The sequence below is a fragment of the Anser brachyrhynchus genome (genome assembly GCF_964034855.1).
Source record: "Anser brachyrhynchus genome assembly, contig: SCAFFOLD_562, whole genome shotgun sequence".
NCBI classification, from domain to species: domain Eukaryota; kingdom Metazoa; phylum Chordata; class Aves; order Anseriformes; family Anatidae; genus Anser; species Anser brachyrhynchus.
Window position 1 is genome coordinate 17040 of NW_027663599.1, and position 17486 is coordinate 34525.

A 17486-nucleotide genomic window follows, 5' to 3' on the forward strand; every position below is an offset into this window, starting at 1 on the left:
GCTGCGCTCGAGGGACGGCGACCCCTTGCTGGCTGACAGCGGGCCCCAAGCGGGTCCAGAATGGGCAGAAACGGGCAATTCTGGGTTGGAAGGGCAAAAAACAGCAGTTTTAGGCTCAGAGGGGTAAAAAATGGAGCAAACGGGGGCTTGGAAGGGGAAAAATGGGTCAATGCGGGCTCGGAAATCCCCAAACAGCCCCAAAATGGCCTTGGGACCCGGGGGGGGGGTATGAAATTGGGGGAAATCTGCCCGATTTCCGCTCCTCCAGCCCCAAATCGGACATTTTTCATGCTTCTTGTTTGGGCTTCACCCAAATCCCTTCGGTTTTGCTCCCAAATCCCCCCAAAACCTTCATGTTCATCACTTTGGGATCCCCTTTGGGGAGGTTTTTCAACCCGCGCTCGTTTTTCTCCTTTTTGCTGCTTTTTGGGAAATTTTGGCTTCCTTTCCCCGCTCTGTTCCCCCCCACGCCCACGGGTCAGATTTTAGCCCCAAATTCGAGGTGTTTCACAAAGCTTTCACACATTATTGTGTGTTCTGGGGTGCCCTGAGCCTCCTCGCGATGAATTTTGGGTGTTTGGGGAAAGATTTGGATAAAAACACCTCAAAATTGGGGTGTTTTGGGGAAAATTCGGTTAAAAAAGACATTTTGGGATCAATGTTGCTTTTGGGGTCCGGCCGCTCCAGCCCCATGTCCCCAGTTATCGCTATGGGATCCCCCAAACGTCTCCGTTCCTGTAGCACTGCCCCCAATGCCTCCCAACCCTACCCAAAAATGCCCTTTTTCAGCCCAAAATCAGCACCCGGCTGTCCTGGAGTCACCGGGCCCTCGCGGTGCCCCCACAAGGCCCCAGAGCCCTTTTTGGGCTGGGAAGTGGCCATTTGGGGCACAACTGGGGAGCTTCCCCCGCACCACCTCGCTCTGAGGGAACATTTGGGCTTAAAGGTGAACAAAGTGCCCAAAATCACGGGAATTAGCCCCAAAACAGGTCATCCCCACTTTTAGCTGCTCTTGCACGCTCTGGAGCTGCAGGGATCGAGTAAGAAAGGCTTTCACCCCCAAAGCCCGGGCAGCTTCCTTTTAGGCCTTTTTTTCACAAATTTCATCCCCACGAGCACCAAATCCCCACAATTTTCCTCAAACCCGTGCCTGCCGCGCTGGGGCTATTTTTCCTTTTTCCCCCCTTACTCCCTCCCAAAAAAAAAAAACCAAAAAATCCGGTGAGACGTTTGGGGACCCCCCAGACACCTCCTCAGCCTTCCAACCCCCCGGAGCCCCGATTTCGCCAGAAATCCCCCCAAAACCCGACCCCCCCTCTCTATGGTCCCGCCGGGCGGATAGAGCGGCCGCAACCCCCCACCCCCCCTCTAGCCGCCGTCTCTATGGTGGGCCGGAAGTGACGTCAGCGCGCAAGCGCCCGCGCAGCGGCGGCGGCGGCCTGAGGCGGGAGCGGCGGCCTGAGGCGGAGGCGGGGAGGTGAGGGGGGGGGGGGCAGGGTCACGTGTCCCCCCCCGCCCCCCCCCCCCCGTTGTCCCCGTCCCCCCCCCCGCCCCCCAACCGGCCCCTCCCGGTGCCCCTCCCCCCTCCCGGTGCCCCCCCCAGTCCCTTCCCCCCCCGTTGTGCCCCCCCCCCGGGCCTCCCCCGTGTCCCTCCTCTCCCCCCGCCCCCCCCGTGACCCCCCCACTGTCCCAACCCCCCCCACTCCCACCCCCCCACGTCCCCCCCCAGCCCTGTCCCCGTGCCCCCCCCCAAATGTCCCCACCCCCCCTTGTCCCCATGTCCCCCCCCACTGTCCCCCCCCATCCCCGTGCCCCCCCCCAAATGTCCCCGTCCCTCTCCCCCCGCCTTGTCCCCCCCCCCCCAGCATCGTCCCCGCCCCTCCCCTGTGCCCCCCCCCACTGTCCCCATGCCCCCCCCCGGTGTCCCCACCCCCTCCCCTTGTCCCCATCCCCCCCCCGTCCCCCCCCCCGTGCCCCTCCCAAATGCCCCCCCCCATCCCCACAACCCCCATCCCCTTGTCCCCCCCCCGATTCCCTCCCTGTGCCCCCCTGCCCCATGACGTCTGTGTGGCCCCCCCCGACCCCCCCATGTCCCCCCAACACCCCCTGACCCCCCCCGCCCCCCCAAATGTCCCAGGGCCCCCCCCACCCCCATCCCCATCCCCACAACCCCCATCCCCTTGTCCCCCCCCATTCCTTCCCTGTCCCCACACCTTCCTGTGCCCCCCCAGCCCCATTACGTGTGTGTGGCCCCCCCCTGACCCCCCCACATCCCCCCGTGCTCCCCCGACCCCCCTGCGCCCCCCCATCCCCTTTCCCCCCCCAAATGTCCCCATTCCCTCTCTCCCTGTCCCCCCGTTCCCACAACCCCCATCCCCCTTGTCCCCCCCCCATTCCCTCCCTGTCCCCCCCCCCGTGACGTGTGTGTGGCCCCCCCCGACCCCCCCCCCGCGCCCCCCCTGACCCCCCCGCGCCCCCCCCCAGGCGCGATGTCCTCGACGTCGCAGAAGCACCGCGACTTCGTGGCCGAGCCGATGGGCGAGAAGCCGGTGGGGACGCTGGCCGGCATCGGGGACGTGCTGGGCAAGAAGCTGGAGGAGAAGGGCTTCGACAAGGTGGGGGGGGGGCGCGGGGGGGGGGCTGGGGGGACATTTAGGGGGGTTTGGGGACATTGGGGGGGGGCTGGGGGGGGCTGGGGGGACATTTGGGGCACCAGGGGGACATTGCAGGGACGTTTGGGGCGGTTTGGGGACACCGGGGGGACATTGGGGAGACATTTGGGGGGGGGGGGCTGGGGACGTTTGCGGGGGGGGCTGGGGGCATTTGGGGGGGCTTTGGGGACACCGGGGGGACATTTGGGGGGGGCTGGGGACGTTTGGGGGAGGTTGGGGACATTGGGGGGCCATGTAGGGGTGTTTGGGGACACCGGGGGGACATTTGGGGGGGGCTGGGGGGGACATTGGCGGGGGGCTGGGGACGTTTGGGGGACATTTGGGGGGAGGTTGGGGACATTTGGGGGGTTTTGGGGGCATTTGGGGACATGGGGGGGATGTTTGGGGGGGGTTGGGGACACCGGGGGGGTGCTTGGGGACGCTTGGGGACATTTAGGGCCCGAGAACCACACCCCAAAAAAGGGCTCAGCGGGGATACGGGGCCAGGGTCCCCGGGGGCGCCTTTAGGGCTTTGGGGGCACCTTCGGGGCTTTTGGGGGGGTCCTTGGGGACCGGGGGGGTGGCGCTGGAGCGCCGGGGCCGTTTTGGGGCCGTCGGGGGACGTTTTCGGGGTGCCCCCCGCAGGCGTACGTGGTGCTGGGGCAGTTCCTGGTGCTGAAGAAGGACGAGGAGCTGTTCCGCGAGTGGCTGCGCGACGCCTGCGGGGCCAACGCCAAGCAGTGCCGGGACTGCTCGGGGTGCCTGCGCGAGTGGTGCGACGCCTTTCTCTGAGCCCCCGCGCCCCAAATCCCGACCCCGGCGCCCCAAATCCCGACCTCGGCACCCCGAAAACCACCCCCGGGGTCCCAAATCCCACCCCCGGGGCCCCAAAAGCCACCCCCAGGGTCACAAATCCACCGCTGTGCCCCAAATCCCCTCCACAAACCCACCCCCGGGACCCCCAAATCCACCCCCCGGCACCCCAAATCCCCACCCCCGGCACCCCAAAAGAGCCCCCGGCATCCCAAATCCCACCCCCGGCACCCCAAAAAGCCACCCTCGGGATCACAAAAGCCACCCCCGGGGTCACAAATCTCACACCTGGGGTCCCCAAAAGCCACCCCCAGGGGCCCCAAAAGCCACCCCCAGGGTCACAAATCCAGCGCTGTGCCCCCAAATCCCATCCACCAAACCCACCCCCAGCACCCCAAATCCCCCCCCCAGCACCCCAAATCCCCCCCCCCGGCACCCCAAAAACCACCCCCTGGATCACAAAAGCCACCCCCGGGGTCACAAAACTCATCCCCGGGGGGCCCCAAATCCACCGCTGTGCCCCAAATCCGGTGCACAAATCTCATACTTGTGGCCACCAAATCCCAAAAACCCACCCCCAGGACCCCCAAATCCACCCCCAGGACCCCAAATCCACCCCCTGGCGCCCCAAATCCACCTCTGGGTTCCCAAATCCCATCCCTGGGGCTCCAAATCCACCCCCCAGGACCCCAAATCCACCTCTGGGTCCCCAAATCCCACCCCCAGGACCCCAAATCCACCCCCGGGATCCAAAATCCCGATCCGAGGGCCCCAAATCCCATCCCCGAGACCTCAAATCCACCCCTGGAACCCCAAATCCAGCTCTGGGTCCCCAAAACCCAGCCCAAGCCCCCAAATCCGGTCCATGTGGCCCCAAAACGCCCCCCCGGGACCCCAAATCCCGACCCCACAGCCCCAAACCCGGCCCCCGTTCCCGTTGGGCTCCCTGCGGGGTCGGTGCCCACCAACCCCAAATGGACCCGGGAGGGATCAAAGTCGATTTGGGGGCGCTGGGAGGGGTTTTCGGGTCCCAAAGTTGGGTCCCGAGACCCTAAAAGTGGCCTGGGGGGTCCCAAATTTGGTTTTAGGGGCTTGAAGTGGGATTTAGGGGCTTGGAATTGGCTTTGGGGGCCCAGAATTGGGCTCCGGGACCCCAAACTCAGCCAGGGGGGCCCCAAAGTCAATTTGGGGGGTCCCGAAATTGTTTTTAGGGTATTGAAGTTGGTTTTAGGGTCCCCAGTTTGGGCTCTGGGGACGTAAAATTGGGCTCCGGGCCCCAAAGTCGGGCCGGGGGGGTTCCCAAAATTGGTTTTAGGGTTTTGGAGTTGGCTTTGGGGTCCCAGTGTTGGGCTCCAGGGCCCCAAAATCAATCCAGGGGTCCCCAAATTGGTTTTAGGGTCTTGGAATTGGTTTTAGGGTCCCCAAATTGGGCTCTGGGGACATAAAATTGGGGCTCTGGGGCCTCAAAATGGGGCTGGGAGACCCCAAAATCCACTTGGGGGACCCCAAAGTCAGCCTGGGGGGGCCCGGGAGGGGCTTTGGGGTCCCAAAATTGAGTTTGGGGTCCTGAAGTTGGCTTTGGGGCCCCAAATTTGCATTTGGGGTCCCCAAATTGGTCGGGGGGGGGCCCCAAAATTGGTTTTGGGGTCCCAAACTTGGCTTGGGGTCCTGAAATGGGCTTTGGGGTCCCCAAAAGCGGCCGGGGGGGGGGGCCAAAATTGGCTTTGGGGTCCCAAACCTGGCCGGGGGGGGTCCCGAAATCAGATTTCGGGTTGCAAAATTGGCTTTGGGGTCCCAAAATTGCCCTCGGGGGGGGCCCCAAAATTGTCCCCAGGGCACTCAGGGGGGTTGTGGGGTCCCCAAAACTGTCCCGGGGGTCTCCAAAATTGTCCCGGGGACCCCAAATCCCCCTGCCCCCCCCCCTCCCCGGTCCCACTGCCCCTTGTGGGGTCTCTTTTGGGGTCACCCGCCCCCCCCCCACCCCCCCCCCCCCCATCGCGAATTTGTTTGTAAAAGGGTTTTTCTAACAAATAAACGTTTGCTGTGTCGGAGCCCGTGTGCGGGGGGTTTGGGGGTCGGGGGGGGCGGATTTGGGGTCTGGGGGGGCCCTGGGGGGGATTTGGGGTCTTGAGGGGGGATTTGGGGTCTTGGGAGGGACCCTAGGTGGGGATTTGGGGTCTCTTGGAGAGGATTTGGGGTCGGGGGGGGGGCTGGGGGAGGATTGGGGGGATTTGGGGTCTGGGGGGGGGGATTTGGGGTCTTGGGAGTGACCCTAGGTGGGGATTTGGGGTCTGGGGGGGGCCTGGGGGAGGATTTGGGGTTCCTGGGGGGCGGATTGGGGTCTTGGGAGGTCTTGGAGGGGAAATCGGGGACCTTGGGGGGGGATTTGGGGTCTGGGGGGAGGGGGTCTGGGGAGGATTTGGTGTTGGGGGGGGGCTCGGGGGGTATTTGGGGTCTTGGGGGGTACTGGGGGGAGGATTTGGGGTCTCTGAGGGGGGGGATTTGGGATCTTGGGGGAATTTAGGGTCTGTGGGGGGTGTTGTTTATTTGGGGACTCCCGGGGGGGCTCTGGGGCTCCATGGGGGGTTTGGGGGACCCCCGAGGGGGGCTTTGGGTTCTTGGGGGGCTCCTGGGGCTTTTGGGGGTCTCTGGGGAGGGGGATTTGGGGCCAGTCTGAGGAGATTTGGGGCTTTGGGGTCCCACGGGGGGCTTTGGGGCCTTATGGGGGGGGGTTGGGGTCCCGAGGAGGGTTTTGGGGTCCCATGGGGGGGGGGGTTACGGTCCGGGGGGGGGTTGGGGTCCCATGGGGGGGGTGTTTGGAGTCCCATGGGGGGGGGTTGGGGGGGCCCCCTTGGGGGTATTTGGGGTCCCGGGGGGGGAATTTGGGGTCCCTCAGGGGGTTTTGGGGTCTTATGGGGGGGGTTTGGGGTCCCGAGGGGGGATTTGGGGTTTCGGGAGGGGAATTTGGGGTCCCCGGGGGGGGGGGGGTTGGGGGGGCGGGGCGGGGGCTGGGCCAGGCCCGAGTCCTCCAGAGCAGTCGCGCAGGTCCTCCAGGCGGCGCAGAGCGGCGCTTCCGGCGTGGGGGGCGGCGCGCTTCCGGTTCCGGTGCCGCGGTTCCGGCGGCGGTGCGGCCGTCATGGCGGCGGCCCCCCGGCCCCCCCCCCTCAGCCCCAAGGCGCTGTTCGCGGCCTGGCTCCGGGAGTGGCGGCGGCGGGACCGGGAGCGCGGCGGGGACGGGCGGGGCCTACGACAGGGTCAGGGGGCGGGGCTACGGGGTCAGGGGCGGGGCTACGGGGTCAGGGGTTATGGGGTCAGGGGTTATGGGGGTGAAGGGGGTGTGGGGTCAGGGGTTATGGGGGTGGGCCTACGGCAGGGGCAGGGGTCAGGGGTCATGGGGTCAGGGGTTATGGGGTTAGGGGGTTATGGGGTCAGGGGTGTGGGGTCATGGGGGTCAGGGGGTTATGGGGTCAGGGGATATGGAGTCACAGGGTTATGGGGTCAGGGGATATGGAGTCATGGGGTTATGGGGTCAGGGGTCGGGGGGTCAGGGGTTATGGGGTCAGGGGATATGGGGTCAGGAGTTTGGGGTTATGGGGTCAGGGGTTGTAGGGTCAGGGGATATGGGGTCAGGGGCTTGGGGTTATGGGGTCAGGGGTTATGGGTCAGGGGTGTGGGGTTGTAGGGTCAGGGGTTATGGTGTCAAGGGGGTGTGGGGTCAGGGGTTATGGGGTTAGGAGTTATGGGGTTAGGGAGGTCATGGGGTCAGGGGGTGTGGGGTTATGGGGTTACGGGGTTAGGGGGTTATGGGGTCAGGGGTTATGCGTCATAGGGAGGAGGGCAGGCCTATGACAGGGTGCAGGGGGTGGGGTCAGGGGTTATGGGGTTCTGAGGTCATGGGGTCAGGGGTTATGGGGTCAAGGGGTGTGGGGTCAGGGGTTATGGGGTCAGGGAGGTGGGGTACAGGGTTATGGGGTTATAGCGTTATGGGGGCAGGAAGGTTATAGTGTTATGGGGGCAAGGGGGGTCATGGGGTCAGGGGTTATGGGGTGGTTGGGGTTATGGGGCTATGGGGCTGGGGGTTATGGGGTTTTGGGGTTTGGGGGTTATTGGGGGTTATGGGGTTTTGGGGGTAATGGGGTGATTGGGGTTATTGGGGGTTTGGGGGTTACGGGGTTATTGGGGTTTGGGGTTATTGGGGGTTATGGGGTTTTGGGGGTAATGGGGTGATTGGGTTATGGGGTTACTGGGGTTATGGGGTTGTGGGGGATATGGGGCTGGGGGTTATGGGGTGGTTGGGGTTATTGGGTTTTGGGGTTTTGGGGTTATTGGGGATATGCGCTGGGGGTTATGGGGGGTTTGGATTATGGGAGTTTGGGGTTATTGGGGTTATGGGGTTTATGGGAGGTTATTGGGGCTCTCAGGGCCGGGGGTTCTGGGGGTTGTGGGGGTTGTGGGGCCGGGGGTCGCGTGTTTCGGGGCCGTGCCCTGACCCCGTTCCCCCCCCCCGCCCCCCCCAGGCGCTGCGCTCGCTGGCCCTGTACCCGCTGCGCCTGCGCTCGGGGCCGGGAGGCGGCCGTGCTGCGGCACTTCGGGGCCCGCCTCTGCCAGCGCCTGCACCAGCGCCTGCGGCAGCACCGCGCCGGTGGGCGGGGCCTCGGGGTGGGCGGGGCCTCGGGGGTGGGAGGGGCTTAGGGGAGGGCGGGGCCTGGGGGGTGGCGGGGCCTCGGGGGTGGGAGGGGCTTAGGGGTGGGCGGGGGCCTTCGGGTGGCGGGGCCTCGGGGTGGGTGGGGCTTGAGGGGTGGGCGGGGGGCTTGGAAGAAGCCCGGGGAGCAGCTGGGGGGTGGGCGGGGCTTCAGGATGGAGTGGGAGGGGGTCTGTGGGTGGGCGGGGCTTCAAGGTGGGCGTGGTCTAAAAAGGGGTGTGTCTCCGGAGGGGGTGGGGGCTCCGAGCCACCCTGGAGGTGGGAGGGGCCTCAGGCAGGGGATTGTGCTCATTTGCATACCTATTTACATACAATTATATAATCCCGTATCTGTTTACCTACTGACGTGTGTGTTATTTTGCATGCTCATTTGCATACCATTTACATATTAATCCTGTGCCCCCCCCAGCTCTCGGCCTCCCTCCCAGCCCCTCCTCGGACCGAGCGGCCCCTCAGAACCCCCCGGCCCCGCCCGCTGTGAGTGTCACGTGACGGGGGAGGCGGGGCCCGCGGAGGGGGCGTGGCCTCGCAAGCCCCTCCCCCAATCTCTCCTCCCTTTTAAGCCCCGCCCCCCCGGCGAGTTCCGGCCCCGCCCCCGCTCGGGGCCCCACGCCCTGCTGCTGACGCTGCTCAGGGTGAGTGGGGGCGGGGCCGGGCTTTGGGGGCGGGGCTAGCCTGCCAGGCCCCGCCCCCTCACCCCTTAGCCCCGCCCCCAGAGCCCGGAGCCCCTCCCAGAGGCGGAGCTTCTGCGCCAGGCCCAGCCCCTCTGCGACCTCCCCCTGGCCCCGGTGAGCGGCGCCCTCAGTAGGGACCAGAGTGAACGCAGACCCCCCCCCCCCCCCCCAAAAAAAAAGGGTGTTGGGAGTGCCCCCACCCAAGGGTGCTGGGGGTGACCCCCCCACACCCGAGGGTGACCTGGGGCCCCCCCTCCCCGCAGGGGGCACCCCGGGGGGGGGCCCTGGGCATCCTCATCCGCAGGGACCTGGTGCAGCGCAGCGGGCGCCCCCCCCGGTAGGGGCTTTGGGAGGGGGATTGGGGGGGGCTGGAGGGGGAATTGGGGGGTGGGGGGGACGGGGGGGGTAAATGGGGGGGCAAAGGGTGTGGAGGGGGGAACCTGGAAGGGGGTTGGGGGAGCAAATTGGGGGGGGTCCTTGGGGTGGCGGGGGGCAATGGGGGGGGTCAATGGGGCTGGGGTCCATGGGGGGGCAATGGGGGTGTCCATAGGGAGTAGGGGGGGTTGGGGGGGTCCATGGAGGGGGGGCAATGGGGGGTGGTCCATGGGATTGGGGGGGCAAAAGGGGGGGGGGGTCAGTGGGGTGGGGGGGGCAATGGCGGAGCGTCCATGGGGGGCGGGGGGTGCAAAAAGGGGGAGTCGATGGGGGAGGGGGGGGCAATGGGGGGGGCCGTAGGGGGTGGGGGGGAAGATTGGGGGGGTCCTTTGGGGAGGGGGCAAAAAGGGGGGGCGGGGGGGGCAGGGGGAGGGGAGAATCCATGGGGGGGGGCAAAAGGGGGGGGGTCCTTAGGGGTAGGGGGCATTGGGGGGGAGCAATGGGGGGGGTCAGTGGGCGTGGCCAAGGGGGGGCAGCCCCCAGTGCCCCCCCGACCCCCCCCTCTTTGCCCCCCCCCCCCCCCAGCTGCTCGCTGACCCCCCGTGGCCGCCTCCTCGCCCAGCGATTGGCCGCCGCCCCGGGAGCCCCGCCCCCGGAGAAACCCCGCCCCGCCATTGGCTGCCGCCCCTGAAGCCCCGCCCCCCGAAGCCCCGCCCCCCGAAGCCCCGCCCCCCGACGCCCCCCCGGTGGGGGGGGGTGGGCGAGGAGGGGGCTGGGGGACCCGCAGTGAGTGGGGGCACGGGGGGGGGGGGGTCATGTGACCCCTGCGGGGGGGTCACCTGGCCTGGAGGGGGGGGGGTCACGTGACCTGGAGGGGGTCACGTGACCCTCGTGCCCCCCCACCAGGGCAGAGTTCGAGCTGCGGCCGGGGGGCGTTCACGGTGCTGCTGTGCGCGGACGTCACCGAGGGCACCGGGTGAGGGGGGGGGGGGGGGGGGGACACGGACACGGCCCCGTCCCCATCCATGTCCCCACCCCCAGCCCGGACCCCCGTGGTGTCCCCGTCCCCGTCCCCATTTCTGTCCCCGTCCCTGCCCCCGCTGATGTCCCCCCCCCGCTGTCCCCCCCCCTTCACGTCCCCGATCCCATCGATGTCCCTTTATGTCCCCGTCCTTCTCGATGTCCCCATGAGCTGACACCCCCCTGATGTCCCCAACCCCATTGATGACCCCCCAATGTCCCCCCGGTGTCCCCAATCCCATTGATGACCCCCCCAATGTCCCCCCAATGTCCCCCCAATGTCCCCCCAATGTCCCCAACCCCACTGGTGACCCCCCAATGTCCCCCCGGTGTCCCCAACCCCCCTGACGCCCCCCCCCAGTGGTCCCCCCCGATGACCCCCTGGATGTCCCTGTCCCCATTAATGTCCCCCCCCGATGTCCCCCCGGCTGCCCCCCCGGTGCCCCCAGCCCCGTTAAACGCCCCCCCCGCTGCCCCCCCCCCAGGCCGGGTTCCCAGGGGGGGGGCCGTCCCCCAGCTGCGCCTCCTGGGGGTGCCCCTGGAGCTGCGGCGCCTGCCCCTGGGAGACTTCCTCTGGGTGGCCCGCGAGACGGCCCCGCCCCCAGGTGGGAGGGGCCTCGGGTGGGCGGGGCCTCGGTGGGCGGGGCTTCGGGTGGGGGGCCACGCAGGGGGCGTGGCCGTGAGGGGTGGGGTCACGGTGGGTGGGGGCCGGGGCTGGGTGGGAGGCGGGTGGAGGGGAAGGGGGCGGGTCTAGGCGTTGGCCACGCCCCCTGGAGGCGATAAGTGGGCGTGGCCACGAGGGGGCGGGGCTTCGGGTGGGCGGGGCTTCGGGTGGGGTGCTCTCAGGGGGCGTGGCCGTGAGGGTGGGGTCACGGTGGGTGGGGCCCGGGGCTGGGTGGGAGGCGGGTGGAGGGGAAGGGGGGCGGGGCTAAGTGCTGGCCACGCCCACGTGGAGGCGATAAGTGGGCGTGGCCACGAGGGGGCGGGGCTTCAGGTGGGCGGGGCCAAGTGGTAGGTGGGAGCTCGGGATGTGTGGCGGAAGGGGGCGGGGCTAAGTGCTGGCCACGCCCACGTGGAGGTGATAAGTGGGCGTGGCCACGAGGGGGCGGGGCTTCGGGTGGGCGGGGCCAAGTGGTAGGTGGGAGCTCGGGATATGTGGTGGGAAGGGGGCGGGGCTAAGTGCTGGCCACGCCCCTGTGGATGTGATGGGTGGGCGGGGCCAGGAGGGGCGTGGCCAGGAGGGGGTGGAGTCACAGGGGGGTGGGGCCCGGTTCTGGGTGGGGCCACGGGAGCTGGGGGTGGAGGGAAAGAGTGGGGGCGGGGCTACGTGTTGGCCACACCCCCAATGAGGTGCTGGGATGGGGCCACGGGTGGAGGGCGGGGCCACGTGCTGGCCACGCCCCCACAAGCAGCGATGGGTGTGGCCAGCACTGACCACGCCCCCAGGGAGGTGTGATGGGCGGGGCCATGGCTGGGGGGCGGGGCTGGGTGCTGACCACACCCCGTATGCGAGGTGGGCGGGGCCAGGCACTGGCCACGCCCCCCATGTGGTGGTGGGCGGGGCCAGAGCCTGACCACGCCCCCCAATGGGTGGCTCGGTGATTGGGGGTGGGGTTTGGCCACGCCCCCCCGGCGGCAGGGGGCGGGGCGAAGCTGGGGGCGGGGCCAGCGAGCCGGGGGCGGGGCCGATCGCTGACCACGCCCCCAGGGCGCCGCCCCCGGGAGCTGGTGCTGGAGGTGGTGGTGGAGCGGAAAACGGGGGCGGACCTCGGGGGAGCCTCTGCGACGGGCGGTACCGGGAGCAGAAGGTGGGGCGCTGGGAGCCACTGGGGGGGGGACTGGGAGGGGGGGTGGGGGTCATATGGGGGCACTGGGGGGGACTGAGGGGGGGCTGGGGGGGACTGGGAGGGCGGTGGGGGTCATATGGGGGCACTGGGGGGCACTGGGAGCGGGCTGGGAGGGGGGGTGGGGGTCATATGGGGGCACTGGGAAGGATTGGGGGCAGGGTGGGGGGTCATATAGGGGAACTGGGAGGGACTGGGATGGGGGCTGGGGGTCATATGGGGGCACTGGGGGGGACTGAGGGGGGGGCTGGGGGGGACTGGGAGGGCGGTGGGGGTCATATGGGGGCACTGGGGGGAACTGGGAGGGACTGGGGGGGACTGGGGGGGGTGGGGGTTATATGGGGGCACTGGGAGGGACTGGGGGGGACTGGGAGGGGGGGGTGGGGGGGTACTGGGGGGCACTGGGAGGGGAGGTGGGGGTACTGGGGGCACTGGGAGCACTGGGGGGGGCACTGGGAGCACTGGGGGGGGGCACCGGGAGCACTGGGGGGGGGCACTGGGAGCACTGGGGGGGCATTGGGGGGGCACTGGGGGATACTGGGGGGGCACTGGGAGCACTGGGGGGGCACCGGGAGCACTGGGGGGCACTGGGAGCACTGGGGGGGCGCACTGGGGGGGCACTGGGGGGGGCACTGGGGGGGGCCCTGGGAGCACTGGGGGGGGCCTAGGAGCACTGGGGGGGCCCTGGGAGCACTGGGGGGGGCGCTGGGAGCACTGGGGGGCCCTGGGGGGGTCACTGGGAGCACTGGGAGCGCCGGGGGCCGACGGGTCGCGGTGCCCCCCCCAGTCCCGGCTGCGGCGCTGCGGGCTGCGGCACCCGGTGCTGCTGCTGGAGGCGCTGGGGGGGGGCACCGGGCACTGCCCCTCCCCACCCTGCGCCAGGCGGCCGCCAGCACCCAGGTACCCCGGGACCCCCCCCCGGGACCCCCCCCCCCATGGGACCCCCCCCATAGCCACAGACCCCCCCCCCATGCCCATGGGACCCCCCCCACCCATGAGACCCCATGGGAACCCCATAACCCCCCCCCCATATCCCCCCCGGGATCCCCCCACCCATGGGACCCCCCTGGGACCCCATAAACTTTTGGGACCCCTGCTCCGGGACCCCCCCCCACCCATGGGACCCCGTAAAGCCCCCCCAGGACCCCCCCCCCCCGGGACCCCATGGGAACCCCATAAACTTCTGGGACCCCCTCCCTGGGACCCCCCCCATAGCCATGGAACCGCCCCCCCCACCCATGGGACCCCGTGGGAACCCCATAAACCCCCCCAGGGACCCCCCTGGGACCCCCCTAAACTTCTGGGACCCCCCCCCCCCTGAGACCCCCCCCGGGGACCCCCCCGACCCATGGGACCCCATAAACCCCCCCAGGATCCCCCACAGGGACGCACTGGGACCCCATAAACTTCTGGGACCCCCCCCCCACCCATGGGACCCCCCCTGGGACCCCATAAACCCCCCCAGGACCCCTTCCTGGGACCCCCCCCACCCATGGGACCCCATGGGAACCCTCTAAACTCCCCCAGGACCCCCCCCGGGACCCCATAAACTTCTGGAACCCCCCCCCCCCGGGACCCCCCCCACCTGTGGGACCCCCCTGGGACCCCATAAACCCCCCCCGTAACCCCCCCGGGACCCCCCTAAACTTCTGGGACCCCCCCCACCCATGGGACCTCCCCATACCCATATGGGGTCGGGGGGGGGATTTGGGGTCACAGATTTGGGGCCGGGGGGGTTTGGGGTCGGGGGGGGGGGTTGGGATCAGGGATTTGGGGTCGGGGGGGGGTTGGGGGATTTGGGGGGGGGGATTTGGGGTCAGGCGGGGTTTGGGGTGGGGGAATTTGGGATCGGGGGGGTTGGGGGGGATTCGGATCAGGGATTTGGGGGTTGGGGGCGTTGGGGGGGGGGTTGGGGTCAGGGATTTGGGGTCGGGGGATTTGGGGTCGGGGATTTGGGGTCAGGGATTTGGGTGTCGGGGGGATACGGGGTTCGGGGGGGATTTGGGGTGAGGGTTTTGGGGTCACAGATTTGGGGTTGGGGGGTCTGGGGGGGTTGGGGTCGGGGGATTTGAAATCAGGGGGATTTGGGGTTGGGGGTTTGGGGGGATTTGGAGTGGGGGGGTTGGGGTCAGGGATTTGGGGTCAGGGATTTGGGGGTCACAGATTTGGGGTCAGAGAGTCGGGGGGGATTTGGGGTCGGGGGGGAGTTTGGGGTCAGGGTTTTGGGGTTGGGGGGGTCGGGGGGGGGATTTGGGGTCGGAGATTTGGGGTCAGGGGGTCGGGGGCGATTTGGGGTCAGGGATTTGGGGTCAGGGATTTGGGGTCACAGATTTGGGGTCACAGATTTGGGATCAGAGGGTCGGGGGGGATTTGGGGGTCGGGGGGGGAGTTTGGGGTCAGGGATTTGGGGTTGGGGGGTTCAGGGGGGATTTGGGGTTGGAGATTTGGGATTAGGGCGTCTGGGGGGGGGTGGGATCAGGGGTTTGGGGTCACAGATTTGGGATCGGAGGGTTGGGGGGGGCGATTTGGGGTTGGGGGGGATTTGGGGTCGGGGCGATTTTGGGGTCAGGGTTTTGGGGTCAGGGACTTGGGGTTGGGGGGTCGGGGGGGGTTGGGGTCGGGGGATTTGGAATCGGGGATTTGGGGTCGGGGCTTGGGGGGATTTGGAGTGGGGGGGTTGGGGTCAGGGCTTTGGGATCGGAGGGTGGGGGGGGGATTTGGGGTCGGGGAGGATTTGGGGTCGGGGGGGGTTTTTGGGTCGGGGGGGTTTTGGGGGTCAGGGTTTTGGGGTTGGGGGGTCAGGGGGGGATTTGGGGTCGGAGATTTCGGATCGGGGGTCGGGGGCGATTTGGGGTCAGGGATTTGGGGTCGGGGATTTGGGGTCGGGGATTTGGGGTCGGGGGGTGCCTTTGGGGTCATGGTTTTGGGGTGCCCCCCCCCGCCCCCCCCAGGTGCAGGACGGGATCTTCGTGAAGCGCACGCGGGGACCCCCGGGAGTCGGCCGCGTACCTGGGGGTGCTGGGGGGAGCTCCTGCAGCGCCGCTACGGGGGTGGGGGCGCGGGGGGGGCACCGGGACGGGGGGGGGCACCGGGACATGGGGGGGGCACTGGACGGGGGGGGGCACTGGGACATGGGGGGGGGCCACCGGGACGGGGGGGGGGGAAGGGGGGGGGCACGGGGATGGGGGGGGCACCAGGACATGGGGGGGTGGGCATGGGTTTTTGGGGACATGGGGGGGGGCCCGGGGGGGGCACCGGGACATGGGGGGGGGGGGGCCCGGGGGGGCACTGGGACAGGGGGGGCACAGGGATTTGGGGACGTCGGGGGGGATTTGGGGACATGGGGGGGCACGGGGGCACGGGGGGGCACCGGGACTGGGGGGGGTGGCACGGGGACATGGGGGGGGCACAGGGATGTGGGGGGGGTCACAGGGATTTGGGGACATGGGGGGGACACGGGGGGGGGCACCGGGATGGGGGGGGCACAGGAATTTGGGGACATTGGGGGGGATTTGGGGTTGGGGGGGGGCACAGGGACGTTGGGGGGGGGGATTTGGGGACATGGGGGGGGGCACGGGGACATGGGGGGGGCACAGGGATGTGGGGGGGGGCACCGGACTGGGGGGGGGCACGGGGATTTGGGGACGTTGGGGGGGGCATGGGGGCACGGGGGGGGCACCGGACTGGGGGGGGCACTGGGACACGGGGGGGGGCACCGGGACTGGGGGACGGGAGGGGCATGGGGGGGGGATATGGGGTCGGGGGGGGCAGGGGGACTTTGGGGGGGGCCCTGGGGGATTTGGGGGGGGATATGGGGTGGGGGGGGGCGTTTGGGGACAAGGGGATCGGGGCGGGGGGGGAGAATTTGGGGCATGGGGGGGCCATGGGGGGGCTATGGGGGGCTCCGGGGGGGCCACAAGGACACTTTGGGGACGTGGGGGGGGACACGATGGGGCCGCGGCTGTCGCTGACCCCCCCCGTGTGTCCCCCCCCCCCCTTCAGAACCGAGTGCTGCGGGCGTGGGGGGGGGGACTTGGACGCCCGCCCCCCCCCGGGCCCCCCCGGGACCCCCTGCGCCCTGCTCAGCTTCGAGCGGCTGCGGGAGGGGGGCAGCAAGAGCCAGGTGGGGGGGCGGGGGGGGGGCTGGGGGGGGGTCTTTTGGGGGGGCTGGGGGGTTTGGGGGGGGCTTTTGGGGGGCTGGGGGGGGGCGGAGGGGGTTTGGGGGGGCTGGGGGAGTTTGGGGGGGGCTTTTGGGGGGGCTACGGGGGGCCTGGGGGGGGTGCTGAAGGTTTTGGGGGGGGGGGTGAGGGGGTTTTGGGGGGGGGCCCTGGGGGTTTTTGGGGGGGCTTTGGGGGGCTGGGGGGGGTTGGGGGCGGGGGGGGGTGGGGTGTGGGGGGGTTGGGGCTGTTTTTGGGTGCTCAAGGGGGGGGCTTTGGGGGGGGGGTTGGGGTCCTCGGGGGTGGTTTTGGGGGGCTGGGGGCTGGGGGGGGGCATTGGGTGCGGGGGGGGGGGCTTGGGGGGGGGGGCTCGAGGGCTTTTTGGGTGCGGGGGGGCACCGGGATACGGGGGGGGGGCATTTTTGGGGTGCGGGGAGGGAGTGTTGGGGGGGGGATTGGGGACGTTTTGGGGGGATTTCGGGGGGTCTGGGGGGTGTTTTGGGGGTGGGGGGTGTCAGGGTGTGCGGGGGGGGGGGCGCGTCGGGGGTCTGACCCCCCCCCCCTCGCCCCCCCCCCCCCCCAGCCGCAGACCGTGGGCGACGTCTTCGCCCGGCAGCTGCTGCAGCTGGGGGGGCTCGGGGGGGCGCAGGCGGGCGCCATGCTGCAGCGCTGCGGGACCCCCGCACGGTACGAGGGGGGGGGGGGGATTTGGGGGGTGGGGGGGGGCACTCCGCTGACCCCCCCCCCCATATTTGTTTGTCCCCCCCCCAGGCTGATGGCCGCCTACCGGCGCTGCCCCGACGCCCCCAGCCGCGAGGCGCTGCTCAGGGACACCAAGTGGGGGGCGCTGGGCAGGTGAGGGGGGGGCGCGGGACGCCCCCACCCCCCCCCCAGTTTGTTGGACCCCCCCCCAAATCTGTGGACCCCCCCCCCAGTGCGTTAAACCCCCTCCCAAAGTATGGGGCCCCCCCTAAAACGAATGGGACCCCCCCAAATCTGTGGGAACTCGCAATTTATGGGACCCCCCCCCCCAGTGTGTGGGCCCCCCCCAAACATGTAGGACCCCCCCCCAAAGTGTGGGACCCCCCCCAAAGTGTGGGACCCCCCCCCCAAAATGTGGGGACCCCCCCCCCCCCCCCAAAGTGTGGGACCCCCCCCAGTGCATTGAACCCCCCCCTCCCAAAGTGTGGGTCCCCCCTAAAATGAATGCAACCCCCCCAAACATGTGGGACCCCCCCCCCCAAGTATGT

At 69.5% G+C, this 17486-nt stretch overlaps 2 protein-coding genes across 2 annotated transcripts; both read left to right on the top strand.

Annotated features, from left to right (window-relative positions):
* Positions 1-1336: 1336 nt before the first annotated feature.
* On the top strand, positions 1337-5515 carry BANF1 (barrier to autointegration nuclear assembly factor 1). Its single transcript, XM_080609365.1, has 3 exons — positions 1337-1477; positions 2485-2615; positions 3297-5515. The coding sequence occupies exons 2-3, from the start codon at positions 2490-2492 to the stop codon at positions 3441-3443; spliced, it is 273 nt and encodes a 90-aa protein (XP_080465491.1). The 5' UTR covers positions 1337-1477; positions 2485-2489; the 3' UTR covers positions 3444-5515.
* A 1085-nt stretch (positions 5516-6600) lies between these two features.
* MUS81 (MUS81 structure-specific endonuclease subunit) lies at positions 6601-17223 on the top strand (the record flags this gene model as incomplete). Its single annotated transcript, XM_080609366.1, is given in 22 exon segments — positions 6601-6774; positions 7982-8023; positions 8025-8106; positions 8576-8643; positions 8730-8801; positions 8883-8954; positions 9104-9177; positions 9801-9841; positions 9843-10005; positions 10127-10191; positions 10721-10840; positions 11944-12003; positions 12006-12043; positions 12867-12929; positions 12932-12979; positions 15031-15063; positions 15065-15106; positions 15109-15129; positions 16082-16102; positions 16104-16202; positions 16820-16923; positions 17008-17223. Coding segments are annotated over 22 exon segments (1590 nt in total). The 3' UTR covers positions 17096-17223.
* Positions 17224-17486: the final 263 nt, after the last annotated feature.

Coding starts and splice junctions, on each gene's coding strand:
- BANF1 (XM_080609365.1), top strand. CDS start 2,490: ATGTCCTCGACGTCGCAGAAGCACCGCGACTTCGTGGCCGAGCCGATG. Junction 2,616..3,296: donor AGGAGAAGGGCTTCGACAAG/GTGGGGGGGGGG, acceptor TGCCCCCCGCAG/GCGTACGTGGTGCTGGGGCA.